The 11,267-nt window shown below is 54.0% G+C and overlaps 4 protein-coding genes across 4 annotated transcripts; 1 reads left to right on the top strand and 3 right to left on the bottom strand.

Annotated features, from left to right (window-relative positions):
• Window positions 1–280: 280 nt before the first annotated feature.
• Window positions 281–1,069, bottom strand: KRP23_5347 (uncharacterized protein; the record flags this gene model as incomplete). The annotated part of the gene is made up of 1 exon (XM_067890402.1): window positions 281–1,069. The coding sequence occupies one exon, from the start codon at window positions 1,067–1,069 to the stop codon at window positions 281–283; it is 789 nt and encodes a 262-aa protein (XP_067746953.1).
• Window positions 1,070–3,272: 2,203 nt separating this feature from the next.
• On the top strand, window positions 3,273–3,938 carry KRP23_5346 (uncharacterized protein; the record flags this gene model as incomplete). Its single annotated transcript, XM_067890400.1, has 1 exon — window positions 3,273–3,938. The coding sequence occupies one exon, from the start codon at window positions 3,273–3,275 to the stop codon at window positions 3,936–3,938; it is 666 nt and encodes a 221-aa protein (XP_067746952.1).
• An 89-nt stretch (window positions 3,939–4,027) lies between these two features.
• Window positions 4,028–6,151, bottom strand: KRP23_5345 (uncharacterized protein; the record flags this gene model as incomplete). Its single annotated transcript, XM_067890399.1, has 4 exons — window positions 4,028–4,699; window positions 4,770–5,064; window positions 5,118–5,507; window positions 5,571–6,151. 4 exons carry the CDS (start codon window positions 6,149–6,151, stop codon window positions 4,028–4,030), a joined length of 1,938 nt encoding a protein of 645 aa, XP_067746951.1.
• A 92-nt stretch (window positions 6,152–6,243) lies between these two features.
• On the bottom strand, window positions 6,244–11,081 carry KRP23_5344 (uncharacterized protein; the record flags this gene model as incomplete). Its single annotated transcript, XM_067890398.1, has 3 exons — window positions 6,244–7,011; window positions 7,088–8,374; window positions 8,451–11,081. The coding sequence occupies 3 exons, from the start codon at window positions 11,079–11,081 to the stop codon at window positions 6,244–6,246; spliced, it is 4,686 nt and encodes a 1,561-aa protein (XP_067746950.1).
• Between the last annotated feature and the right edge of the window lie 186 nt (window positions 11,082–11,267).

Genomic DNA, 11,267 nt, shown 5'->3' with positions numbered 1-11,267 from the left:
GGGCAAGTGAGAGTCCGCGCATACCAACGCTGACGACGAGCACATCTGCAAACTGTGAATCTCGTCGTAATACAATGATGGATGCCATTTTGTAGCACGAGGAGACCACGACTTTGTTGTCGGCGCTTGAAGAACGCATGGAGACGAAAGAAGTGGGTGATTTACGGTAAAGATGGCGTCTTTTTATTCTTTTGCGTACAAATGGTAAAGAGTCTTCCTATGGCGCTCTTATAAATGGTATAGCGACAGTCGAACAACTCGGTAGGTTGCGGAGGTTCTCTTATGCCAGCAGAATAGTCTGCAGGAACTCGATGTCGTCGTCGCTCCATGTCTCCTTGTCGCCCGAACATGACACAATGGGCATGTAGCCAAAGTTGTCACCCATGCTGCTGTTCTCCTCAATCTCGTCATCCTTCAGCGCAGGCATGCTGTGGGCGCCCAGCGCAATCGGGATATTCAGGAAGGAGTCGGGCGTAAAGTCATCGATGCCCGTCGGGGTGGACTCGTCCTTGACGCCCGCAGTGGCGGTCGACGTCTTGGTGGCGACCTCAGTGCGAACGCTCTGGGGCTGGAACGACAGCACCAGAGGCGATGCAATGCCGTTCTGGCCGTCCATCATGTGTTGCGGGACCTGAATGGGCGGCGCGAGACCGACGATACGAGATGCACCCGAAGTCGGGGACTCGCCACCGTTGGCGTTGGTAGTGAGCAGGTGCAGCGGGTGGTGCTGCGGCAGCGGGATGCCGAGCGTCTTCTGCTGCTGGTGTTCGTAGAAAAGCTGCTGGGCCACCGCCATTGAGACCTGCTTCTTGAGCACCGCGCGACGCTGCGAGCGCTCACGACGACGGATAGCGTGCACCGTCTGATACTTACGGTCACTGCGACGCTGGATCAAGTTTTGCTTGATACGGTGCTCCTCGCACAGAGAGTGTGCGTCGCCATTGCGCTTGAGGGTGCGTTCATTGAAGCACTTGCCGGTCTTGTATTGGCACTTGCCGTAGTACGGGCGCTTGCCCGAAGGTTCACCGTTGGTGGACACGGGCTCAGCCTCGCGCTTCAAGCCGCTCATGCTTCGCGGTAGCTGGTTGTGCTGAGCCGAGGAAGTCGAGTTGGTGTTTGTCATCATTTTCGGAAGTGAGTCGAAGGGAGAGGAAGTAGAACTGAGCTCTGTTGAACGGGGCGAGGTGAAGGTACAGGCCTGCAGGCGGGTGGACTGAGGTGTGGTGTGGGTGAGTCTGCTGCCGTCGGCTTTTCGCTCGGCAGATGGTCGACGGGGAGAATTGCAAACTGACGTTCAGCTGTTTGCATGATTGCCGCACGCAATTGCAGCAAGGGGTGAACCACCTGGCGTTGGCAGAGACCAGCAGCGCCACGCGAGACTCTCGATAGAGAAGCAGCGAGCTATTGTGGTCCTGTATAATAATACCAGCGAGCCTCTCTGCGGTACATTTGAGAAGCATTAACGGTGAATACAAAAATATCGATGGAATGTCGGGGCTGTGAGCGCAGCGGCCCCGCCTCCACTTTACCAGTGCGCTGCACCACAGCGCCCATTTTCAAGTTGGAGATCGCGTAAATATCAGGGTTACCTGGAACTCTTCAAAAATAAGCTGTGAATACGACTTAAGATAGGGCAGTGCGAGCATGGACCCAGCCCTCGCTGGCAATATACGCGTTAATACGTTGGGGCAGCGCAACGTTTTTCAAAAAGACGCTGCAGAATGTTCCCGCGCATCCAACTGCAATTTGGTTTGAATGGTACCATTTGGCAGTGGAATGAAGTTATTATGGGCACTCGTCCTCAAGTTGGATCGAGGACGGGAACACCTGGTATAAACTCTACACACACACCTGTCTGCGGCAATTGCGGGGCCCACGAAGCAACGGATTGAACCGCTTAAGAGCATACAGCTTTCGGCGGCGGCCCCTTTCTGTGGTGTTTGGAGTCTAATAATATGTGGGTGCTAGTGAAATAGCGCCCGATCTTCCCCCTTGCGTGCCATTAAGCTGGATAGAGCAGACCCCGAGGATGAGAGCGCATCTCAGGACCATCATCTCGATGGGGATCTCGGAGCCACCTGACTCACTACTGTAGTTGAAGCGGATTACCGTGTTGATACCGTACATGTTCGACTAGAGTCGGTCAGATTGCGGCCAAAAGCTCGCGTGGGGTGCCTACCCAAATCGGTGCGTGCCGATCCGGCAGTCGTCTATCCATTGACGCCTCGTCGATCCTTTACGAGTTGCGCACCGCATTCTCGTCGACACGTGGCGCCGGGGCTCGTCTCGTTTCCAGTTGTTGGCCAGCTGCCATCGAGTGGATCCTTTGGCTCCACAAAGTCGCGTTACGTTGGGGCCTGCTGTGATCGCACCAAGCAACGACCGCCGCGCACTCCTTCAGACGAGATGCGCGTCTCCGGCTGCGCTAGGGAGCAGCTAGTAACGAATAAAATCCGGGAGGAATTTCGACAGTCACGCAACGACTTACCTCCTGGGGTCTAAGCAATCGCCTGTGTCGTGAGAGACTGTCTATTGTGGCCCTCAAATACCAACGCGTTAGTGCGGCGCTCTCTAGTGTAGTGTCGGTGTCGACAACTTGTAGCACATCCTTCATCTCGGTGTGCGCCAATGCTAGAGGGGATGCAACAAAGGAGACAATAGTATCACACCTCTGCAGTATCAGGACCCCTGCATCTCGAAAAGCCGGCAACTCGGAAACTCGCTCCCAGCTGGAGACTTTTTACGATCGGCGAGGTTTAAAGCCTGACGATATTCATCGCTTCCTGTCATCGAAATTGGTTTACCAGGCGAGGTGGAAAGTCGTGACTATCAAGTACAAGTCCCGGCCTTGGGCCCTGGCGTCACTTGGCCTCGGTTACCGCAACGACCGTCAATCAGTTGCGTCCGCTGACTAGAGAGACGTCGCGTCGTTCCATTCCTGCCGGCCGCACAGGCCTCTGACGCGAGTGGAAAAGCATTGGAAAGGCAACCTGACTCGGTATCACTTCAACAAAAAACTCGTAAAATAATCACACAAAAACAAATGGCTATAGTTCAGGATGCCATTCAGCTATTAAGTACAGTAGACGTCAAACAATACAGGGCACATAATAAATATAGTTTATATATAAGATTACAAAATATAGAGATGGATAACACTTGCAATTTGTAAGCCCTTTTATTACGTCGATATTAGTTATTGGAGGATATTATATACTGTCGCCTACAAAATGTAGACTGTTATTCGGTAGTAGACCCCTTGGGCGTTCTCCATGGCGTCCTCGGGGCTGCTGCGTCCGCAAGAGGTCTTCCTGGCGCCTCGCTTCGCCATATGGCTACTGGGCTCTCCTTCTCTCAGCTCCAGCCACAAAGTCTGCGATCTGCTGGCCGAGGATCGTCGGCTGTCGTGTCAACTTGGTGCTGCGTTACGACCAGCAGGACGCCTCCTGTTGCCACTTGCGGCTGCGCCCAGCCCTGACCAACTCGACACGTTGCGTCTCTGGGTCGATGACAGTGCTCACGTCGACGTTGAAGAGAGTTGGTCGAGTGTCCTGGGGCAGCAACAGCTTGGCGGCTTTGTGGCCCTCACGGTCTTCAAGCAGCCGCACGCGCCAACCCCGCGTGTGAGCAATGTTCCCGGGCGTGTTGGCTCGCGCCTGCTGCTCTCGAACCAGCACGTAAAGCTCTGGGACTTCCGTGTGCCGCCACGTGCGAGCTGTGAGTTGCACGAGCATTTGCACCCGTACGTATTCTTCAACCGCACGGCGTGTGAGACGCGAGGGCTGGATGCAACGTTGCAACCATCAGGACCCGTTACCTCCTTCGCGTCGTGCGAGTTTCGGTGCGTTGAAGTGACCGACGACGAGCGTCAAATTCACGCCTTTCAGAACCCGGGTGAGGTGGACGTGCAGCAGTATATCATCGAGTTTCTCGCGTGAATAGGAAGATGGAGCTGTGCAGATTCAGCACATGAAGTAAATGAAAACGAACAACTAAATAAAAGGGTGGACCTTGGCTGTTGAATTCATCAGCGTCGGTGGACGTTTGGTGGTGGCGTTTTGAGGTGTTGGTGACGTACCTTTGGTGCGGGCTCCGGCATCACGTCTTGCAGTTGATTTAGCATGTCCAGCTCGCCACGGAGTTGCCGCGTTCTTGCCTCCACATTTTTGTGTGGGCTGTGGAGTTGATCGTCGCGTTGGGGATTGATGCCACTTCGAATCCCTTCTTCTTCCCAAACTTCGCGTGCACGCGACCAAAAGAGGCTTTCGAGTCGCTGCAAGTCCTCACGCAGTAGAGCTTTCTGTCGTGCACAGTTTGCCAGGACGGTCTCAGGTGATACTTGCTGCTGATCGCCGGCTTTCTTGGATAAAGCATCCTCGTTTTGTTGGTGTGAGGCCGGAAAGGTCGGGCTTGAGCTGGTTGGGGGACCATTTGATGCGAAACAACTGCGTTGTCGATCAGAGGCTGGTAGCGCTAGCGGAAATGCTGATATTGCTGAGGCGGAGGTGTCGAATGCCGCGCCATAGATGAAATCCTGAAAGGCGTTGGACGCCAGGCTTGGCACTGAACAACCCAGTGACACGGGGATGATGCTGTCCTTCGAGAAGTCCACTGAGAGTGGGGCAGGTGGAGTAACAACGCGGAATTGAATAATGAACTCGGGCACAACAGCATCCGGGTATCGCACCAAATATTCTTCCTGTTCGTGAGCGCGTCAAAGAGTGAGCTCAGCTGAAGCAATGTAATAGTATGCGAGGCAACCACCATACCTCATCAGGATAAAGAAGCGTGCCGATACTCGGGTCTTCGGGAAACAACGCGCTGGTAGGATCCTTTGCTCGAAGAGTCTTGCCCATGGCGACTCGACACAGTCCAAGGTACTGGATCGGTGGTGACTCGTCTTCCAACAGAGTAGTGGGGGCTGTCATCGACGTAAACATTTCCTCCAGTGTGCTGTACCTGCTGAATCGTCTTGGAAAACGTAGTGGGGTAGCGTTCGTCGCTTTTGAACGCGCTCGAAATGCCATGTTCGTCCCGGGTGCATCTTCGTGACCCTGCAGCAGCCTGCGCATATTGTAAGTAAGACTGTCATACCTGAGTAAAACATCATGACGTACATGGAGCGATTGAAGATCTTCACTTCTCCACCGTGTAGGTCCGAGAAACGTGTCTCTCCACTCTCACCGTTTGGTACATGGTGCATCCCGTACACAACGCAGCGTTCGACGCTTTCGGCGGGGACGCTACAAAACAGGCCTTTGATTTTGATGTCTGCGGTGGTCTGAGCCAGCGAACTGGTAAATTTCTGGAAGTTATTCAATAGTACGCGGTTCTCAACCTTGTAGACTTCAAGAACCTCCAGAGAGCTCGATGGGGACGAGAAGAATCGCTTCTTGATGTTCTCCGTGGCCGCCTTGACGCAGCGCATGCGCTGTGCATCTGTGGGCGGAAGTCTCCACAGGCGCACTTGCCCTGAAGTCTCGCTCTCAAGCTGCAAAGCAAACGAACTGCCAACAAAGAACTCTTAAACCCACAAACCTCATCATTAGACGACAGTATCCGATACGTACTTGAATTGGTATAGCAATTTAGTGAGAGCACGCTGGTCTCGACACTTGGCTTCCTCGCGTTTGCCCCACGCCGTGATATAATGACTTTCCGCTTCAAGCAGCGCAGAGATATGCAGGATATTACTTGTCGCGTACTGCTTATAAGCCTGCTCCAGCCTCTGGATATGCTGCAAATATCGTTCTAGCGCCCGCGCAGCGGGGGGCGCCTCCGACGAGAAATGATTCGCCATCGCACCCAAACTCCCAGAGTCGTATACCTCCGCCGCCTGTCGTACAACATCCCAGCGCTTTTGTACTGAGCATCTTCGCTGCCGAAGCTGCCGTCGTAAGTTGCGACTGAAGGTTAGTTTGACTTCACTCGGCTGCACAAGTCGTTGTACAGCTGCAGCCTCGTCGTCCTGAAGATGCAGCAACTTCTGCAAAAAAGGTTTGGCCCCACGAAGAGTCCCTTGAGGCCCACAAAGCTCGGGCCCGTTGAGACGAACGAACAGCTCGCCACTCTGAATGCCTCGAACTCGCTCAGTCTTCCAATTATTTGCTTGCTGTTGCGTGTTAACGGCATCATCGCAGCTTACCTGCATTGCCACTGCCGGCCAATTGCCCACGAAGGGACACACTCGACCACCGAAAGATCGTTTTGGTAATCGGATTCAATGGTTAAAACGATGGTCGTCTACAGCTGCAATGTGATGTTTTGAGTGGAGCCTGCCTTCGAGGTTCCTGGCCTCGATGGCAGCAAAGGAGTCGACTGGCGAGAACGGCTCCGTTCTTCCTCTTCATGTGCGCGGTTGCGAGCTTGGTGTATCCATCGAAGCATGTTGGAACGGATGAAAAGCCCGCTCAGGTAGTGCTGCGTGAGTTTGGCGCGATGCAGCATCTTGACACAAGTGCGAACTTCGTGCCACACGCGATCCAGCTTCTCCTGCAAGGCGGCAGTGTGAGCTGAGCTTGTAGCTTGGCGCTTGGCGTACGGTTGCTGCACCTGGAGCTGTTGGTGCAGTGGAGGAGTATTGGCCACCAGCTTTTCAATCAACGCGCTCTGCTTCTTGAGGATAGACTTGGTGGTCTTCTTCTGGTGAGCGGCTCCCAGTTGATGCACCACGTCGGAACGCACACTACGCCAATAGCGCGCTAGGTCTTCTATCTCTCGCTGCGTGGACGCAACGCTCGCTCTTCCGACTGATAATCGCAGGTCTTGCAGGTCGCGCTCGTCCAGATTAACTTCAGGTAGATGCGTGTCAAAGGAGCGGAGCTGATACGCACGGGTCACCCGTAGCAACATCTCCAGGTTCATGAACTCCTGGCCAGCATCAGCAAACACCAGGCGGCACTCTCGCGACGAAATACGTCCTGCAGTGACCCCAGTCACAATCTTGGCGAACTCGTCCATTCCTATCCGGTCGCCACCCAAATCGTTCGCTGCAAAAGCCTGCCGATAGCGCTATGGACGACAATTGAGGAGGAAGGTTAGTAAGACGACTAAATCGAAGTCGTGCAACGAGTTTTGCTTCGCTCACCTCCTCAGTCTGGTGGGTCTTTAGTGTCCACTGCCTCAAAAAGATGCTCATGACGTCGTCAAGCTCAATGAAACGAGTGCTCTCGTCGTTGTCATTGATGAAGACGATGGTGTTTTCTCCGCTCGCTTCACCAGCAGTATCCGCGACGGGTGCCTCAGTCACTCCTACTGGGCTTGACGCTTTAATACGTGGCAAACCTTCAATCTCTGCTCGCAACGCTCGGATTGCAGATTCCGTCAGCGAAAAGGTAAACAGTGCGTCAGTGACCGCCACCGCGTGGAGGATATCGATGGGGCAACTTCCGCTCGGTGTTTCATCCAAGCGCTTGCCTGCCTGGAAGATCTTCATCTGCCCATAGAATAGGTGGGCGAGTGCATGTAGGTAGTACAGGAACACGTCGTAGCTCGGAGGGCCAGATTCATACGCGTCTGAAGTCTTCACGTCTCCCAACCCGCACACCGAGGCGAAGAAACCCACGCGCGAATCATCTTGAAACGTGACTAGCCCATTCAGTAGATTCTCAAGTCGAGCACCTACCGCTGCAGATGCGTTATAACGCGCAACCAAGTAGTCGCATACGAACGGTGCAACAGACCAGAGACTCGTAGTCTCCAACTGCAGGTGGTCTACCTTAAGGAACTCGAGCCAGATGTCTAAAATCAGTGCTTTCACTCGTGCCTTGGATAGAGCTGGCAGTGCTTCCTTAATCCCATCGGGGTCTTCTCTAGAAAGAAGAGTAGCGTGAGCGCGTAGATACATCTGCCACATCGTAGGCACTTCACCACCTCTGGCGAGCACAATCTTCTCGCTTGTGCTGCTATCTACGCCAGAAGTTGCTGCAACTTGATAGCCACCAGCGTCCCCGCTTCGAAGTTGGCGCTTCCTGCCTGTCGTTAGTGCAGATTTCTTCGCCGCCCGCGGACGCAGCAGTGTCCGACCTCCTTTATTGTCTTTGGCGACTCCGTCTTTAGCAGAACTAATAGCCACCATAGAACTGACGGTACTAGCCACAGCCAACGCTGTATTGCCCAACAAGAAACGCCGTGGATTGTACCCGACAACACCAATCTGTGGTGACACCACGGCCCGGAACACGGTGGAGCGACCTCGGAGGTAGATACATTGATGCTCTTTTCGGCGTGCACTGGCATCACGCTGTTTTGTCTGCTCCACGTCCGAGGCGCAAAGGGCTCTATCCAAAGCTGCAAGGTCCAGCACCGCAGTAGTGCCATCAATGACTGCTGTCAGCAGCCGTAACAGTGTGTCACCACCTTCAGCATGATTGGTCTGCGCACAAGAAAATAGTAAAACAATGGAAGCTGTCAGCTACCGACCACGTCACGAAGAGAGCTTGCCTACGTACCCGCTGCACGATACTTTGACGAAGTAGTGTGTCATTGGAAGCCACCATGTCCACGAAGAAAGGTGCCCACACGTCGATATTTCCCAAAAAGACTTCCTGCAGCACATTCGGGTCCATGGCACTTAGACATGCCACAAGATGTGGTGACGCCTGTAACTCGTGAAGTAAGTCACGGTTAGGATGAGGCTGAGTACTATCATCATTGTTCTCGTTGCGGTTCTCGCGATACTGGAAAATCTCACGGAGAACTGCCAAGACGGCAGCCTGGTCTTCTAGAGCGAGTCGCTCGAGAGTCGCCACGGATGCACGCGAAATGAAATTCTGCACGCCTGCAGTCTGCTGAAGGAGCAGCATTAATTGATAAAATGCGGATACGTCGCCACGCTGGTGCATCTTCGCAAATAACATTTGCAATGGCTTCGGGTATTCAAGCAAGAGATCAGTCAAATCGTTCAGGTGCGATGTAAACCACTCAAGCAGCAGCAAGGCTTCCCGGTCCATGGAATCTCCAGAGGGCAGTGCTAACGCCAACTCCTCTGCGGCTAGCGATAGCCGTCTCTGCTTTCCGATCGACAAAAAGCTATCGTGGGCACTAGTGCCGCCACCAGGAGGTCTCCACAGAAGCTGCACCCCCTTGTGTTTTTGTACGAGTGCATCCAAGTGATCACAAGCTTTAGGATCCAGCGAGAGGAACCGTTTCACAGGATCAGGAAACTTTGTGATGGAAAAGAGCAGCATTCCGGGATTCAGGGTGATTGCGCTCAGCAGCGTTTCAGGACTGCGGTTCACCGCATTTACGAGAAGTTCCGGGTTACGCCTCTGACCAGCGATAATGGCGCGCATCAATTCCGTGAGCTTTTGCTCGTCGTCTGAGCGACTACGTTCAAGTTCCAGCCGCCTCTCGCGTGCATCTTCACTCCGATTAAATCGCTCTTGGATCGGCTCGGATGGCTCCACATATGTACACAACAGATCTCGAAGTTTCGTGCGGGCTTGCATCAGTATACCTTCTTCAATCTCTTCGGAACGACTGCCGTGCTCACCATTATGGCGTTCAAGCTCAGCCACTTGCTGCTGCTCCACTTCACAGAGCAGATCAAAGACATCCTCGCATGTCCGCAGAACGTCACTGTGCGAAGCCAGCAACTGCTCTGGTAATATGCCGGAGCTCACCGGTCTCGAGCCTCCCTGATTCGGAGACAACTGGATCTGACGCCCATATCCTGGACTTGAAGAGACCAACGCACCGAGCAGAACCTGGGGAATGGATGTCTTGGGCTCCACGGGCGAGTCTTCAACATCACCGGTTAATAACAAGGTTCGCGATCGGCCGCGCGTGCCGTGCAACTTGCCTAACGCGCGTGGAGTAGTGGGTGCCAATGCAACGTGCTTTCCAGGAGCTGATGTCTTTCTTGAACCAGACTCGCTGATGATCCCGAGTTGCGATGCCAGATTCAGATTTCGTCGCGAAAGCTGGCGCTGGTGGTGTATCAGCTCGGAAACGTAGGTCTCCTCCAGCGCATGCAGGACACTCTTTAACGTTGCAGCCCCCTGGATGGCGGAGATGGAAGGATCAAGCGCCTTGTATGCTAGACGCTTTTCTTCTGTGCTCAGCCGTTGCCACACAAGAATCACGAGGCGGACTCGCTCTTGAAGTACAAGGCTTGCAAGAGCTGCTCCTCGCTTTCGCGTCTCGTCCCACGACATCATCCCCTGCGCCGGGTCATTCGCACTGCTGTCCGACGACTGAGCTCGCAGAAGCTGGTTGGCAGATGCTTGCGTCGTTGCAGTAGCGTTCCACATCACGAGTAGCAGCTCATCATCAAGCACAGGTGCCAACATCTCTGTCACAGCACTAACACGACGAGGCAGGTCCATTTGCTGAAGGAGTTGACCGACACCAGCCGCACTCAACTGATCGAACACGTGCTGCTCTGCAAGCTCGCGGAGTATTACCAGCTTCCTGATCTCTTCTTCTTGTGTAGCGATTTGCTTGCTCTGACGTCCAACGATGTCTGCATACTGTTGCTGTTTCTCAAACGCTTGATCGGGGTCATACTTGTTGTACACGGAATTTGCAAGACCGCCCACAAGGACATTCCGTAGCAGCGTCGATACACCACAAGTCTCTAGGATCCGGTCTGTGGCCTCGAGACAAAGAGCAGTGCAAATGGGATTCACGCTACCTGCTTCTGGGTTCCCAAAGCGGCCTTTTTCGGAGTGTCGGAGAAGGGCCTGCCAGACCCGGGCCATCTTGGTTTCCAAAGTCATCGACGGGTCCTCAAACTGTTCTGCCCGTCGCGAAACTATGGTGTAGAGCACTTCATCCAGGTCGGTTGTCGCTGGCTGTTGCACCGGGCGCTGTTCTGAAGCTCCGAGAGCTGGGAAATCTGTTACGGAGCGTGGGTCATCGCGACGATGTCGAGGAGGACGAACCTCGACGAAGTTGAAACTTGGTAGACTGACGCCGACGTTGGTGGCCCGGTCGAACGTGGGGTCTCTCCGCGGTAGAATTCGACGTGGCGGGGCCATCACTTCACGACCAGCATGTGAATTTGCAGGCACCCTGGGCGTGATGAAGGCCGGTAAATTTAGCGGAGCAACAAATGGGACCATGGCCTCCTGCTTCATCGACGATACATGAACGCAAATACAAGCATAATCGCGTGGGTGACGACAATACTTGTCGCGCGTCCGCAACGACAGGTTTCGTCGACAAACGCTTGAAATAAAAAGCAGGAGTAGACTCTTTAGGAGACAGTAGAAGCTACAGCAGCAGTTTGCACACTTGAAGCTGGATACAAAGCTTGGGTCGTC

This window comes from Phytophthora ramorum (assembly GCF_020800215.1).
Source record: "Phytophthora ramorum isolate Pr-102 chromosome Unknown Phyram_PR-102_s0004, whole genome shotgun sequence".
Taxonomy (NCBI): domain Eukaryota; phylum Oomycota; class Peronosporomycetes; order Peronosporales; family Peronosporaceae; genus Phytophthora; species Phytophthora ramorum.
Note: the sequence above shows the minus strand (reverse complement) of the source record. Positions and strands in the feature narration are given on the sequence as shown.